We start from the raw sequence: 17,761 nt of genomic DNA, 5'->3' as shown, positions 1-17,761 counted from the left end.
TTTCAAAATTTCCAAAGAAGCCTGTTTCTGCAGAAGTTTTCTCCAAATTCGTCGCAAAAAAATGGACAGCATGCATCTTTGGCTGATATACGGCATATTTAGATGATTTCTTTGAGAGTCTGTGACTTTGTTTTCCCAGACCACACATACATGTATATTCATACCAATGCACTTGTGCACCACTTGGTTAGTCTGGTTACCAGACCAAAAGATGCTGACTGCTGTGACGAGACAGGGGTAGCAACTGGGAACAAGTCTGGTTCATTGATTGACAGGTCTGCACATGACGTAATTGTTTTGCATTATCTTAATCATAAAATAACGGGTAGCCCACAATGTGCTCCAGGGGATGTTAATTCATTGTTTTCAAGGTAAACACCGTGTGGACTTAGCGCCAGTCTACGCAGTAGTAGCCAATCTGCGTTGCGTATGCTGTCGCCAGGCGGGCTTTCACCCATGCCTTGCGGTCGTGCCCACAGTATAAAAAGCTGTGCGTGAAGTGGACAAATTAGGTCTGTTCAAGTTGGGTCTGTTTTTGGTTGATCCATGGTTCATCAGAGCAAACTTTTGAGACATTCCAGTGCCAATTTGTTTTCGCAAATTCGCACGAGTTGCATGAGTTCAAGTAAAGCCAGAGGCCCGTGGTCTAGAGATGTGTACTGAAGTGAGTAATTCTTTAGTTAGGAGTGGTATACCAGTCCGAAGCCGTCAGGTGTTTCGTTTACCCATTGTCTTCGGAGTCACGGAGGAATTGACCATACTCCGCTGTTGGCTAGTGCGTAAATAGCAGATTGGCCGCCGTAGTTCTCCCGAATTCAGCCAGAGTCAGAGTGCACACTGATCGGAAACAGTGTGGGGGAATTATTAAGTTCTACTGTTTATTTGTACTGTCCATTTTGTACTGTTCATTTGTACTGTCTGTTTGTACTGTTTATTGAGTGGTCGGGCACAACCCGACCACTGTCTAGAATTGTTCCGATTATTCTTTCTTTCTTTCTTTCTTTCTTTTTTTCTTTTTTTCGGACAATAATTCTCCGCAGCTTTACTTCTAAACCGTTCAAGATATAAACTTGTAACTTCGAACACATACCGACCCTGATCCAGAGTAGTGCATATTGTCCTGACGTCATGATGACGTCATCAGGTATCAAATTACAAGCAATTTAGTGTTTCTATTTTTATTAATCATTACAAATCGATATAAAATCAACCGTGAGATAACGGAACTTGTTTTTAACGGCAGTCAATAGAATAATACTGGGTCTTCAATTTATTTCGTGGGTGTCAAGTCATACGACCCTTACTTCCGGTTGAAACCGGTTGAACCCGGAAGTGCCTTGTAATTTTAAAATGGTAAAAGATATGAACGTGCTTTCAACAATGTTAGTCTTTGGCAAGAAAGTACTTTTCGAAACTGTAACCGATGACGTCATGGAATATTAGAGCGCCCTCTAGCGGCAGGTTGAAAAATTTCCAAAATGCATGTTGAATAGATGTCTGTGGCAAAGTTAGCTGTAATCTTTTGAAAATTGGTGTATATGATGACCTTCATGCAAACAACACATGTGTGAAGTTTGAAGCCGATGACGTCATCAGACCGGAAGTTACGAAAAGACTTTTTATTCTTCAAAAATTGCTAAAAAATCAATCGTGAGAGATATAATCTTAAATTGTCCATTAAATGATAGATTAAACATTGGCGTCAATTGTGCCAGGCACGTGGCTTGTCAAATTGTTCACACACGTGACCCGCCGCCGACAAAAATACCCAAAAAATCGCTCAAAAATTCAATGAAAGCGTAGAGCTGGGTGTGCGTGAGTACACTGCAAATACAGGACATCCATTGTACATGCATTCAGTGGAGATCCAATATTTCATCATCGTCATGCTTGTTGGAACGGGGCCAAACACGTGGCGCGTAGTCTTGTGCTCAAGACGCTTGGTCTTCTATAACAAATCCCAGAGACTTTGTGCACGATTTTTCTCGTCAGCATTTTAGTCATAAAGCACACTCATTATGACATTGAAACTTAAGATAGTCAAAGAACATATAGAAAAGGTCATTGGCAAAGATAGACGCAATGATGACGTCATCGTGTGATTTATTATGAAATTTTAAATATTTATTTTAGCCCATAGACTTTGTACACAGTTTTTCCACTTTGTGCCCTTCTTTTTCAAGGGACCTTTTTGGCCACTTTTCAATGGGGCATCTTCATCAAAGTAACACCAAGCAAAGACCTTAATGCTAAGATTGTGCCAGAACAATGATGGCATGATGACGTCATCAGGTGTCACATGACAAGTAATTAAACTTTGATAATTTTGTATCTTTAAAAATCTATATAAAATCAATAATGAGATCTGTCGTCTTGCTGTTTGCGGCAAGTGATAGAGTAAATTAAGGTTTTTATTTTTTAACGTGTACGTAAAATCACATGACCCTTGCTTCCGTTCGAAACCAGAAGTGGCTTATTATTGGCTTATTATTTAAAATTGGTAATAGATATAAACTTGCTTTCAACGGTGTTACTGTTAGTCTCTGGCCAGACAATATTCTTCAAAACTTGTACCGGTGACGTCATGAAATTCTCGACCGCCCTCTAGCGGCAGGTTTAAGAATGTCCAAAATGCATTTTGAATAGATGTCTGCGGCGAAGTGTTTTGTAATCGCCTGAAAACTGGTATATATAATGACCTTCATGCAAACAACACATGTGTGAAGTTTGAAGTTGATGACGTCATCAGACCGGACGACGGTCACAACGAAAAGACCTTCTATTCTTCAAAAATCAATCAATCCTGAGAGATATAATCGTGAATTGTCCATTGAATGATAGCTTAAACATTGGCGTCAATTGTGCCAGGTTCGTGGCTTGTCTTATTGTTCACACACGTGACCCGCCGCCGACAAAAATACCCTAATAGTAGTCCGTCGCTCAAAAATTCAATGAAAGCATAGCGCGTCACCGTTCGGCCACGGCATATGGCGCGCACGCCCGCTGAACGTAGCCTGGCTTTTCGTTTGCTTTTCGCGGGCGTACATGTACATGTACATGTCCAGTTATTAGTACGTAGACTCCGAGACAGTCTGAGGAGAAGTACTGTCGTCATGCGAGTACGACTAAAATAGATCGCTGCGCGCGTCTTCGTCTTGGAAAAAGGCAAGACAGAAAAGCATGCATGCGCAGTTAATGTGTCATAACCGGGGTTAAGCTTGCACACTGCATGCACACTGTGATTCGGCAAGTAGAATCAGTGCACTTATTACGCCGTTCGTTTTGTTAGTCTTTACATAAAAAATATTAATAACTTAATTGGACAGTGTTTCATAAAATAGTTGTCTACCCAACCACTCTGCGTTTGTAACAACAAATGCCAAGCTCTAGTTTATATTACACAAGCTGATTTACCCGATCATAGATCGGGTATATAGGGCGTAGTGTTGGGGATGAAAATGTGGGCAGTTAAAATGTAAATGGGGGATCATTGAGGAGACATGCAGTAACAGAAAAACAATTTTTGTGGTGTGATCTGAGGCAATTTCTGACCACTGAATCCAATTTGAGCAAAAGATCATCTTGTAAACATCATTTTCGAGCTTGGGGTAAATTGAATCAGCTACACGGTATTCTGAGCAATAGAATCATTATAGTAGGCTACAATTTCGGGGAAGAAAAAGTGGGGGGGGGGACCAAACAATGTCCCCGCTTTAAAATGTGGGGGGGGGGGGGGTTCCCCCTGTTCCCCACCGATTTACGAACATGATAATTATGTACCCTGATAACTGTCTGTAAATGTATTCCCGTTGGTCTGTTAAATTGGCATTTTGTGAGGCAGTCGCATTGCCGGGAGAACGTAGTGAAAAGGTTACCGTAGTACACAGGCGAAGGCTGATTGTACAGTTTTGACAGTAAATCATAATGTAATCAAACGTGAAGTTGTCATGTGCAATGGAAATGTTGAGTGTTACCATAAAATTACAAACGGTGTGAATGATGGAGGAAGGTCATAATTAAGTTTCAGTATTGGACTCTTTAACAAACGTAAACTTGAACTTCTTACAATTTGCGAGACCGTCTGCGAGGAAAAAGTCGATTCAACTTTTATTCAAGTTGGTCAACCATCTATATAAGAGCAAGTTTTACTCGGCCTCCGAGAAATGTTCGCTCCTGAAAGGTTCCGAGACCGCGGTCTCCCGCGACGCCAAAATGGCTCCACGTCCATAGAAAAATACGGAGAATTTCTTCCGCCGAATCAAGCACTTCAGGTCGTCCTAATTTTTCCGTACGGACCGGCGATCCGTTTTGTCGATTTTTTTGTGACTGCGTTCAAGATCGCAATATTTGAAGCAATGCATCGACCCTTCGTTGATCCCAAACAGGCCCCGAAATTATAACGCGACACTGACTGTGACGTGCAGCGAACTCACAACGCTCAGCCTTGATGGAAGCATTGAGCTAGTGGAAGCATGGAGCTGTAAACACATTATGGAAGCAACAGCACTCTATCACGTCACATGCTTGCGCTTCAAATAGCGAGCACCGTAGACCCAACCTCGTTTCCAGGGTGTGGAGCAGGCTGCAGTACGCGTTGCCATCGACAGTTTTGCATAGCCCGGAAATACTACGCAGTGTAGACTTTCGATTGGTCAGACCGCGCAAGGCATACTTAATGTGTAGTCCTTCTGAGTATTCGTTGCACTCGGCGCAGGGGCGGCAAGCGAAGCATATGAAAGAATAGGGGCACTTGGTGGCCACGCACCATGGAGAAAAAATATTTTACCAAGGTCACCCCATACCACAATTTGGTGAACGCTTTTGCAGAAGGGCCGAGTAGAACACGTAAACGGAACCCCTACGTCGAAGCCGCTGACATCGCACAGTCTAGACACGCAGAATAGCCAGGACGGGGGGCGGCCAGGCAGTCAACGTGAAAGCGTTGACAAATGCCTGCGCAAAATGCAGTCACGAAAAATAGACGAAAAGGATCGCCGGTCCGTACGGGTAAATCAGGACGACCCGAAGTGTCCGACCCGCCGGAAGACACCCTCCGCATTTTTCCACGGACGTGGAGCGATTTTGGCGCCGCGGGAGCCCGCGGTCTCGGATCCTTTCATGAGCAAACATCGTCTCGGAGGCCGAGTTAAACTCTCTCTTATATATATAGATTGTATAACGCCTCACCCACAGATTCTGTGTCTTGATTGGCCGAGAGCGAGTCACATGTTACTTTCTAATTTTGCTATCTTTCTGTGCACAGCCAAAAGTACTATACCCGTAGCAACCAAAGTACTATACCATTGGCAACCAAAGTACTATTTCCACGGCGCGGTATTTGTGTGCAAATGAATGCTTGTGTGCGCGTTGCGCATTGCGCGTAGCGCGTATTGTTCCAAAGAGAGCGCGCCGCAGACTTGGGTTCAAACATTTCGTGGAGGGGTAGTTTGGAAGAGAGAAATACATTTTCCACCAATTTTGTATTGAAATTGAAGTTTATTTCAACTGTGTTCAGATTTAAATAATTTAAAATATTAAAATCAAGCAGAATCTGTGGGTGAAGTGTTATAAAACAAATATTGAATGCTTTATCTCGTGGTGAAGTAAAACTAGCCTCCCTCGATGATCCATGGACCATTCTATTTTCCCTCGGCTTCGCCTCGGGAAAATAGAATTTCCATGGATCACCTCGGGAGGCTAGTTTTACTACACAACTCGAAGCATTCAATATTTGTATACTGTTATTCTAATTAAACTTGAGACTTGTAGAGTAGTGTTGCAATACTTGGTTCACACACAGTAAGGAATTGAGTGCGTACCTTGAGGGTCGCAGTGTCGAGTTGCAGAGAAAACACGCTCAGTGAGAAATCATCGTTCGGCTAAATTCCAATGTGAATTCAAGTACATCTATAGGCCTAGCCAGCAAAGGGGGGGGGGGGGGGTTTAAGGGTTTTTTTTTTACCCCCCCCCAATATTTTGTAAAGACTGCCTTTTTCCATTCAAATGCCCCTTTTCAACGGGCTTACCCCCCAATAATTTGTAAAGAGTGCCCTTTTTTTTAAGAAGTGCCCTTTTTTCTGAGCAAGTGCCCTTTTTTGTGGCATCTGACATTTTGGCTGGCTTTTTCTGAAATTCGCACATGTATCGGTCTAAAAAGCACCATATATTGGCCATTTTTGCACATAATCGTTGGTTTTGAACAGCCCCCCCCCCCCTCGACAGATGGTACCAGCTCCCCCCCCCCCCCCCCCTCCCCTCTCCCCTTTCCACTTTTTGATTTTACGGAGGCCAAGTGTCCGGAGAAAAAAACCTGTCCACATTTCACCACGGATGTGCAAGTGCCCTTTTCAAAAAATTTTACCTCCCAAATAAAAATGACCGTGCTACGCCACTGAAGTACAGTAGCCAGTGAACAGAGTCTTGTGGCGTCGGGCCAGTGACCTCACATGTAAATATTGGTGGTCTAGCTAGTGTTAGGCTGCTGAGTTATTCATTCATTATTTTCATCACTGCATCTGTACTCCACTCCTTCCCCCCGACCCCTCCCTCAAGAGGGCTTAGTACTGTTCCCTCAGCTGACAGCTGATTTTGTCCATTTTTTGTCCTAGGGCTTCCTTCATTACACCATGAATTTTCATCTACATTCTACAATATCCAAAAGCAGGGCTTACCTTGATTGCAGTTAGTGCTGAATCAATGGTGTTGTGCTTGGTCTCTGCTTTGCATCTCGATGCCTCTGTCATTAGATCCATGGCCAATTGGGTCTCGTTAAGGGCAGCATAGGTTAAGGCTAGGTTATGGAGAATCTGTCAACACAAATCACAATTTTTAGGTTTTCCCAGAACTGACTTGAAGCTTTTGCATGGCGGATGAAATACAGTAGAAAGCTCACCCTCCTGAGAGTAAGACAGAGCACACTATCCCAAACGTCAAGTTCTACACTCAACTAACCGGTTCTGTTCAGAACCACACTTCTTCCAAGCAGAGATAACTTTCCACATGGTGTTACCCGCAATCTTTCTACTTTTTCCCAGTTACTTTTACACTTGTATCATTCAAATTTCACGGAAAGCTACATGTACTTTTAATTTGGTTCCAGAACATTGTTGGGCTTTATTGTTACATGTAATTCCAGTTCCGAATTTACATTAATAGATTTAATGATTTAATGATCATCAATAAATAGTTTCAATGCGGTACCAGTTGGAACCACCAGCCTAGCCGACCCCGGTGGGCTTGGTGGTCGAGTGGTGGGACGTCTACTCTAATAGGCGCATTCTCATAATCACTTGGGGGCAACACCGAGTATACAGTGTTTATAAAAAAAATATATCGGTGGAAGGGCAACACCCATGTTGAATGAATACATGTAGATTTTAATACTTGGTGCAGTGTGATTCCAAAATATTTACAGCATTGAATAAAAAAAGTAATTTGGTCTTTATCATTCGTTTTCGCGATGTGGTCATTCCCATTCAGTTGATATTAAAGTCATCATAAACCTTATACGTGTACATTAAGACAGAGATAGAGGGCAACATATTGTTGTGTATCACTTGGATAGGCATAACTTTTGTTCCTGCGTTGTTACTGAATTGAAATAACAAATAAAAGCCTCTAATATATCTAAAACGCATCAGTTTTTTTCAAGTTCAAATATTACACACACCCGATTTTCATGGTCATTTGCATTCATAGATAGAGAGTCACAACAAATGAATATTCATATACAGGGTGTATCAAAAAAAAGTATACACTTAGAGAAATGTATCAAAAAAGGATGTTTTATAAATTTTCAAAAATCTGTCACTAAATATTGATGGACCAAGGTCTTACGCTTCATTTGCCACCATGTCAATCTTCAGCTGTTCTGCATGAGTGAACACTAGCTATTTACTTTCACCAGATTTCAATTGGCTTGCGCACAAAAGTGAAATGGTTAAAACATAATCAAACACCGTGGTAGGGAAGTTTAGGCATGTGCTTTGTTGCTCACAAACTTTCATGAAAATTGGATTAACCCTTAGTCCTCCACAGGCCCACCAAGTTTGGACTCAAGTTGCGCCTTCCTCAAAACATTAACAACAGCATGACCTTACAAGTCAATGATTAGGCCTAATGGTAACCGTCATGAGGGAATGCAACGTTTGCACTTCATGCATGCCCGATTCAGTCTTCGAAGTGGCCACCATTTCTTTGCACACAGACTTCTGCCCTCCTCAGCATGTCATAAACTGCGCACCTAATCATTGCGGCATCCTGCCTCACAACAGCAACTTCGGCAGTAACACGTTCTTGCAGGTCATCCAGGTCTCTTGGTGGAGTGGTGTACACCTTAGACTTAACATGGCCTCACAAGAAAAAGTCCAGTATGGGGTAAGATCGGGCGATCTTGGGGGCCACTCGACGGGCCGGTTTTAATGCGATGAAGCGATCGCCAAACAATTCAGTGAGACGTTCAGTCACGATCCTCCTCTTGTGCGGTGGTGCCCCATCTTGCGCCCACCAGGCACGCCTAAATTGTCCATTTCTTCTGCCAGGACGATAATGACGAAAATCATTGACATGCTGAGGAGGGCAGAAGTCTGTGTGCAAAGAAATGGTGGCCACTTCGAAGACTGAATCGTGCATGCATGAAGTGCAAACGTTGCATTCCCTCATGACGAGTACCATTAGGCCTAATCATTGACTTGTAAGGTCATGCTGTTGTTAATGTTTTGAGGAAGGCGCAACTTGAGTCCAAACTTGGTGGGCCTGTGGAGGACTAAGGGTTAATCCAATTTTCTTGAAAATTTGTGAGCAACAAAGCACATGCCTAAACTTCCCTACCACGGTGTTTGATTATGTTTTAACCATTTCACTTTTGTGCGCAAGCCAATTGAAATCTGGTGAAAGTAAATAGCTAGTGTTCACTCATGCGGAACAGCTGAAGATTGACATGGTGGCAATTAAAGCGTGAGACCTTGGTCCCATCAATATTTAGTGAAAAATTTTTGAAAAATTATAAAACATCCTTTTTAGATACATTTCTCTAAGTGTATACTTTTTTTTGATACACCCTGTAGACTATCTTTTTTAAATGAATAAAAGAAAGTAGAATCAAAATTTTCAGCTTGTCATTTACAAAACTGAATGACAGGGGCATTTAAATGAATGATAAAACTTTGACTTTCCTTCTTCAACTGAGTGCCAATCTCCACATGAGACGACTTTTACAAAACCTGGACAAATCAGAATGCCACGTTTGCAAATTAGATTGGATGAAATACGAAATCTATTGGCATACCGGTACATAAACGATGGTGCCCACTGCCATTCTAGAATGAAATTAAAGTATCTTTCCATAGAATTTAAAAGATAGTTGTGTTTCAGTATTAAAATTCCTAAAATCCAAAGGGATTTTCCATTCTAGTAACTAAGAAAACATTTCACCTCTGTTTACCTACATTTGCATATTAGCGCACAAGGGCACAAACCTCGCTGAATCAAAAGGCGCCAAAGCCACACCCTGCATGTCCCTTGTAAGGCCCTGTAACATTAAAAGGCTTGACCTAGTTATTGGCTGTTTTGTCAACTTGCCCAACAGCCTTTGTTTTCGTTGAATTTTCTTTTTCCTTTTTTAGACTTTTGTCCACAGCATTTGTTCACGTTTTCAACGTGCCTGGCACTTTGGGGACTAAAATCAATTTAGACCAGCACCTGCAGATGGTGCCGTACATCACGTGACATCACAATAAAGGTGTATATTTTGAAGGTCTATATCTCCCGAACTACAGGTCTGATTGAGTTGAAACTTGGTACGTCCCCAGACCGGGATGTGCTATAGATGAAAATTGAAGTGACATCAAGATGAGATCATCCCATCTCATGCATCGCTGCCAACTTTTCAAAATCCAAATGAGTAATCAACCCGCGCAGTCATTTTCAACTGCACGTAAATTAACAGTGCATGTACCAGCTATACCAATATCACATATACATGTAGTACATGGTACATGTGCATACCTTCTTTTCGTGATTAATCACTATAAAACTGTCCCTTTTTGTTGCCTTGGAAGTCATGAAGATGTCATGCATAAAGTTCAAAAAACGTTTTGTGAATACTATACGAACATGATCAAAACTTGGGACTCACATGGCAATCTTTTGGGTGCCTTCTTGAATTTTAAGCGAGTGTATAACACACACTGGTTCCAAGTCATTTGCACACATAATACAAACTGGCTGGTGCCCAGCAGTAACACTGATGTCCAAATTACTTGGCTACGGCTTGATTTTACACACGTCTATGGTACGGCCGCTGCAGCTGTGTCCCATAGGTTCGTGTGCAATTTCACACCGTAGCCGATAATTTGGACATGGCTTATATCTAACCGATTTTTCAGCATTTCAGTTCATAAAATCACTGTACTGAATTAAAAATATAAATGATTTTGAAGAAATTCACAATAAAGTGGGACAAATTTGTAATTCAGAATTGTATTTTCATAATGATTCAACCAAATTCGGAGAGGTTGGCAGGTACATGTATGTGTCATGTGACTTTATATTAAATGTGCATATTTTGAAGGCCTACCGGTTTATCTTCAAACGACAGGTTCAATTGGGTTGAAATATGTACATGTACTGTGACCAATTTATCTGAAAGAGAAACTCCAAGCAGTTGGGCCCAATAACTTGACACGCTGAGTGTTTCCTGGGGTTGAGATTTTGGTCCTCGATATCGGAAGGTTTTACTACAGATTCCAATAATATTCTATGTGCTCTTGTAGGCTAACAAACATGTGAAAGGTTTCCTGGGGAGTAGCACTGATTTGAAGGCTCTTCCCCCCAGATATTTTTGACCAAACGGTCAAACCCAAGAAAATAGACCTGGTTTGCTTTGGTGGAAATAGTGTGCTTGGAGTCCTGGATGGTTGCTGTTAAATTTACATGATGTGCACGCTACGCATCAGAGAGAAAAAAAAGGACGAGCCTTTGTATAATTACAGGGCCTTATAAAGGACATGCAGTGGGCACGGAGGGTGTGGCTTGGGCGCCTTTTTATTCAGCAAGGGGTGTGCGCTTGCGTGCTAATGTCCAAATGTCCGTGTCCAAACAGAAGTGAGATGTTTTCTGTAATGGAATGGGAAACCTATCCTTGTTCTAACGATATTTAAAATTCTTACATGTAATTCAGAAATTTTGATATGTAGACGGACCAAATGCAAAATTCCATCTTATGAATAGACAGAGCTCTTTTCCGCTGTTTTGCAAAATCACAATGTTTCCAGTCATCTTTATTAACACAATTTTGAATCTTTGCACTTAAATAAAAAAAACAGTGTTCTTACTGAAAGTGACATATTCACACAGTTCCCAAAGAAGAAATGGAAAACAGGAAATTTTTCTTACAATCAAGATTTGTACTTAAATTTAAGTTACTTAGATTATCATTTCAAGATTCATAAATTTGTCTACTGCATTTATATCATACCTCACACTCATGTAACTTGTACTGCAGCCCTAACTGTTTGTAGTCAATGAACTTGTTTCCCCGAAGGCAAGTACGGGCTTTCTCCAGACTGTGTAAAGCTGCATCGTAGTTGTGCTGCTGGTAGTAGGTCTGTGCCAACTGGAAATGAGCAATTCCCATGTGCTGGTCCTTTTCAGTTGATTTCTTTAAAGTCTATGGGGGAAAAAAAAGAAAATGGCAGTTTATTAGACACAGCCTAGGCACATAAATTATGGAGCAGATTCATTTGTAGTACTATAAATAATTTGTAATCTTAATTTTTATTACACCTTTTTGGGTAGAACACAGTGTAGAGAATGAAGTACAAGTACATGTATCCTTAACCCACTTTTCACTACAAGAGCAGAATCAAACTTTTTAAAATACTACAACTTTGGCTTCCACAGTAGGTACTTCACTCATGAGAAGTGTTCCATTAGACTTCGGCAAATCCATCATTTTGGCAAAAAAAAAAAATACCCCCAACCCCCCCCCCCCCCAAAAAAATCCACCCCCCCCCAAAAAAAAAATCCACCCCAACAAAATAAACAAAACCATTAAAATCAAAACCACTACTAACCAGGTCATTATGGGGTGTCATTGCTCTCTTATAGATGTTTAATTGTTAGCAAATTTATATAAAAGTCACGTTTTGGGCAGGGGACACAACCAAATAAAATGTTCTGTGTTCCACAACATTTGATTTTTTTTACCCCTACAGAAAACACGCAAGATTAAAATCAGAGCTCACCTAAGTTCAGCACTTTCAACCAAAACAAGTGAAAATTGTGAGAAACATCCACTGAAAAACTGGCATTGCCAATGAATATACATGTACCTACAAAATCTACAGGAATATTTTGAATATTTTAATTTAATTTTCCTATCATTTGCCGATCCACCAGTCCGAATATATTACAAGATTGTGACATTGTGATCACACAAAAAATGTACCAGTATAAAATCAAACCACACCCCTTGTGGTCACGATGTGCAGGTTTTGTGCACTACTTCTCTGTATATCCCTAGCCCTAATAATAATAATAATAATAATAATAATAACCATATTTATAAAGCGCCTTTTCCAAAGGATGCAAAACGCTAGGGGAGAATGCAACCAAATTACCAAAACCAAAATGTGATTGTCCAAAAAAAGAGCCTATAAATACATGTCTTACACAGAATCAAATACAAATTAGAAGGTACGATTTAACAGATGTGTTTTTAAGAGTCCCTTAAACTGCTCTACAGATGAAGCGTTCCGGATAATAATGGGGAGAGAGTTCCAGGAGAGAGGACCAGCGATGGAGAATGCACGGTCTCCAAGCTTTCTGGAGGATCGAGGTACCACCAGATTGGATTGTGATCGAAGACCTTCACGTTTGGGTTTGCTGAAATCTAATGTGTCCGAAATGTATGGTGGGGAAGTGTTGGATACAGTTTTGTACATGTTCAGTGCCATCTTAAAAGTGATCCGCTGGTTGACTGGAAGCCAGTGGAGATCCAGGAGCAGAGGTGTGACATGGAAATACTTCGGCTTCATATGGGTCAGTCGAGCAGCCTTGTTTTGGAGCATGGGCGTCACGAGGGGGGGGGGGGCAAGGGGGGCACTTGCCCCCCCCCCCCCCCCGGGGGGGGGGGGGGGAAAGGAAAAAAAAAAAAGAGAAAAAAGAAAAGAAAAAGAGGCGCGAAGTCATAGTATAAATTTAATGGTGGGGAGGGGGGGGGCAAAATGTCCCTGCCCCCCTCTAAAACTGATAAATCGAGATTGTGTTGAGAAATACAGGCATTTTGTTGGCAAAAATATGCTTTGCCCCCCTCTAGAAAAAATCCTGGCGACGCCCATGTTTTGGAGTTGTTGTAGGCGGTTGAGATCACGTTGCTTAAGTCCGGTGAGAAGAGAGTTGCAGTAGTCAAGGCGTGAGAGAACCAGTGCACGAACAACAGAGTGACAGGTGTCGTAGTCCAGGTATTTGCGGATCACTGTGATGTTGCATATGTGATAGTTAATGGACCTGCACAGACCAGTGACATGTTGACTCATTGACATGGAGTTGTCAAAGGTTACTCCCAAGTTCCGAACAGATGAGACAGGATTGATGGTTGTGTTGCCTATCGTGAGGGTTAGTAGCTGAAGACGTTTGAATTGATATGGCGACGATGCTATGAAAAACTCTGTTTGGTTTTCATTCAGCATGAGTTTGTTTGCAAGCATCCAGGTTTGAACATCCTGAATGTAGTTGGATAGCCTAAACAAGCAGCACTCCGTGCATCACACGGAGTGATAGGATTAAAATCCAGGTAGATTTGAATGTCATCAGCATACATGTGGTAACTTACTCCATGCCGATGAAGGATGTCCCCAATAGGAGTAATGTACATGGTGAAAGCACGTGGACCGATAACAGATCTTTGAGGGACACCAAACTCAAGGTGATGGACATCGGAGTTGGCACCTGCAGAATGAACCCAATGTGTTCTTCCTGTGAAGTAGGACAGGGCTGTTCCAGTGATTCCAAATCAATCACGGAAGCATTGCAGTATGATATCGTGGTCAAGAGTATCAAAAGCAGCAGAGAGGTCGAGCATTACTAAGAAAACAGCTCTGCTGTTGTCCATTGTACGGAGGATGTCATTGTGTACCCTGAGCAGAGCCGTCTCGGTGCTGTGACCAACTCTGTATGCTGACTGCAACGGATCCAGTAGCTTGTGATCGTCCAGGTATTGAGTGAGTTGGGAGCAGACTACTGTTTCATTGACTTTGGACAGGTAGCGGATGTTAGAAACTGGGCGATAATTCTTAAGATCCTCTTTATCCAGTGAAGGCTTTTTCAAGATTGGTGTTACTATTGCATCCCCCAGACTCTCCGGAAAGACGCCTGATTGTAAGGATGCATTAACAATCTCAGTCAACTTGGGAAGAAAGGTCATAATGTGACGCTTGAGTAACGATGTGGGAATAGGATCCAGTTGGCACGATTTATTGGTAGATCGCTGAACAATCTTCAAGAGTTTTTCAGAAGTGACAGGATGAAAATCAGACAACTGGCAATCTGGAGACGGCGAGGTAACAGGCAGTTGCTCGTCGACATGGTGATCGGCAATAAACAAACGAATCAAACATCAAGAGATGGGGTAGTGAAAGAAGAAAATGAGACCAACTTGCCAATCAAATGGAAGTACTGGCCTTCAGTCAGCAACTTCTCATCTACATGCACAAGGAAATTCCCCATGATGAGAAATAACTTGCCTGTCAAACCAAGTGATGCAAGATCATTTTCCCCTCGCTTTACACTTGTCTGGTGTTCTATTTACAACGGGTTTTAGGTATGAAATGCTTTCATATTAAAGCTATAGTCCATCATTTGCAGGTATTAGAAAAGTATCTGGCATAAGTATTGTTGAAAAACATATTTGGTTGAAAGATAGTAAGGGGACTAAACTCCCTGTGAAATTATTCTTTCTGGCAAGCTGTCATTTTGAAGTAATCAACGAAAAAAGGCCTTTCCAACGGTACTTCATAACCCTAACCCTCCAGGGTATATTGGCTTGAAACCCTGCCAAACGCAGCAACATGCAACACTTGTCTAAGTGACAAGCCTGCCCAGTGTAGCAAGATCCATCAGGCCAAAAGTCTCAAGGCCAAACTGCCTCAGAGTGTGTGGTCCCCCAACGCAGCAGGATACAACTGTGGCATTGTTCTATGGGACTAGCTCTCAGTGTCTCAGAAGTGGCCGGTTTATGCACTGGTGTTGGTAGCATTTTCAATCAAAGTGCACCAGACTTTTCCACCTGATGCACTGTGATGTGTCTGGCAGGGTTAGGGTTTTAAGATGCACCGTAAGAAATTTAAATATGTAGTTCATTTTGTTATTCGGCAAAGCGCGCGCAAGCATTGGCACGACGCACGCGTGTTTGCTATAATTCGTCGGATCAGTGCACGACATGGCGTAGCTGCAATCGGCTCAGTGAGAACGTGTCTCGGACGCTGAATTCAGGCCCAATTCAAAGCATGATTCAGCAACTTTTGATTTGAAATTGAGATTCTAGAATGCTGTTTTTCTCGGAATATACAGCTGAAGCTGAGCTGAAACTTCATAAGGTTGGTTGTTCAGTACCCTTCTTTAGATTTTGAGCATTTTTGTTGCTTCAAACGAACAAAATGCACAAATTACTAATGATGGACTATATCTTTAATGATTTTTCACCTCAAATGCATGTGGAGCTTTGCAGTTAATATTTCGAAATATTTAATGCTGGGATTTGGAAATAGCCAACTTTTCATCGCCACTTGACGGTTGTAAGTAAGTGCAGGACTGTATTGCTTTTGATGGAGGACAGCATCTTACTTTTGAAAGATGGTGTTAAACCCATTCATGTTTTGTTTTTTTTATTGTGTATTTCCTTTTACATGTCAATCTATTCAAACGTTAACTTTCTCTATTGTAATGACGTATTGAACTTGGGGGCACAGTCATCATGTTTTAGCACTCTGTATTGTTCCCGCGCGAAGTTGCGTTTCATACAAAAGCCTTCAAAGTTCAGCATTCATGAGCATCCAACACACCAGGCGTTGCACACGGTATTGTGAAATTGGGACAACTTATGTAACACCTTAAATTAATATTTTGAAATATTTAATGCTGGGATTTGTTTTTCGGAAATTCAAAGTAGCCAACTATTCATCGCCACGGCCGGCCGTACGAACGTGATTGATTCAGCGAGATTTTAAGACAACCGATTGTGCTGGCATGACATTGAAATACATTGTCAATGTGTGGAAAACAACTGAAATCAAGGATTATAGTGGTTTTAATAGGCTGATGGGATGTTTTGCAAAATATGGTAAAATATTGGGCAGAGCAAATCTGTCCGTGAAGGTAGGTAGGTAAGGGGGGGGGGGGGAATGTGTACAATCATATGGAGGCGTCTGCGTGTAGTCAAAGGTAAACGTATGGATGTTTTTTTCTCATTTTCCAATAAAAAAAATTAGGATAGGGGCTGTCAGGTAGGAAACCGGAAGCAGAACTATTATATTTTGGCCTTGTCAATATATTCCTTACAGTTCTCACATGGAGGCATATCCTCTGAGGTACAAGTTAAGCCCCCCAAAATGTTTTTTTTTTCTGGTTCGAAAGTAGCATCAGGATGCAACATTCTTTCCGTATTCTGTGATGGGTCAAAGGGTTTTGGTCCATGAGTGAGTTCATGCCATCGCGCAGACCCGTGAACGTGGCGTTGTACATGTATATAACGCCACACTCTGGTATCATTTCAAACTTAGCGAAATAGATACGCGGTACATCATTTCGTATGCAGGTTGAGTACTTACCCAGAAATCTTTGTGCACCTATCCGCTTCTTCAGGAAGTGTCATTTCGAAGAAATTTTCCAAAAATGAAGACCCATACGAATGTGTAAAAATGAGATTTTAACCAGGGTCATTTGCGTGCAAAATTATCGGAGCCTTCAATTTATAGGAAGCCAGATCCACCTGTTTGTGTTATTATTCATTTTTTTATTGAATACATTAAGCACAAGAAGTAAGATGTGAATTTGCTGTGCAGTTTTTGCTTAGGAATTCCTTTCATTTATAAAGTAGGTCCTTGTTATTTGTTCAGAAAAAAGAAAAAGTAAGATTTCCTCTTATTTTCGCGTTGCAGCGAGTAGTAGTGCGCCCGCGTGCGGGGAGTTGAGAGAGGAAAGGACTGGAAACTTGTCTAAAACGATGTCTATTTTTATAGCTGCGACAGAAAACAGCCGTCGAATCATACAAAACAAAACAGCATAATATAATGTGCATGCGTCAGTTGGGGAAAGTCCAACCTCGTCACCACTTGGGTGTTTACATAAATGTGGAGGCCAGTGTGTGACATTAGGGTCAAATTTTCAAAATAACCAAATTAAATTCAGCTTCACATGGTTTTGCAGTCTAGTGTCTATATTTTGACAAAAACAAACCCATTTTTCTGTAACATGACCCTTTTTAGAATAGCAACATGATAAACTAGCATATGGGACACAAATTTCACCTGTAACAGTGACACCAAATTGTTAATTTCTTTTAGAGCTCTCACCAGGTTATTGTTCAGGTATGGTAAAGACATGTTGCTTTTTAAGCAATTATTTGCAACACATATAAGTTTAAAAAAACTTTAACACTATCCTTGTTCAACATTTGTTGAAAATCAAATATCAAGTTTTAGGAAATTTGACATATTATGATGATTACAAAAATGTAGCTCTCACTTGACATAAAATTATATTA

General features: G+C 41.4%; 1 protein-coding gene across 5 annotated transcripts in view; it reads right to left on the bottom strand.

Moving 5' to 3' along the window:
• LOC119720162 (neutrophil cytosol factor 2-like) overlaps positions 1-17,761 on the bottom strand; it is an 80,256-nt gene that overhangs the window by 47,500 nt on the left and 14,995 nt on the right. For all 5 annotated transcript variants that reach the window (XM_038189724.1, XM_038189722.1, XM_038189726.1 and 2 more), the window contains exons 2-3: positions 11,477-11,668; positions 6,672-6,806 (exon numbers count right to left, since the gene is read on the bottom strand). In XM_038189724.1, the coding sequence (XP_038045652.1) occupies positions 6,672-6,806; positions 11,477-11,668 (327 nt within the window). The remainder of the gene's footprint in view (positions 1-6,671; positions 6,807-11,476; positions 11,669-17,761) is intronic.

This window comes from Patiria miniata, unplaced genomic scaffold (assembly GCF_015706575.1).
Source record: "Patiria miniata isolate m_02_andy unplaced genomic scaffold, ASM1570657v1 HiC_scaffold_9, whole genome shotgun sequence".
NCBI classification, from domain to species: Eukaryota; Metazoa; Echinodermata; class Asteroidea; order Valvatida; family Asterinidae; genus Patiria; species Patiria miniata.
The sequence above is the reverse complement of the archived record's forward strand: the minus strand, read 5'-3'. Positions and strand labels throughout refer to the sequence as shown.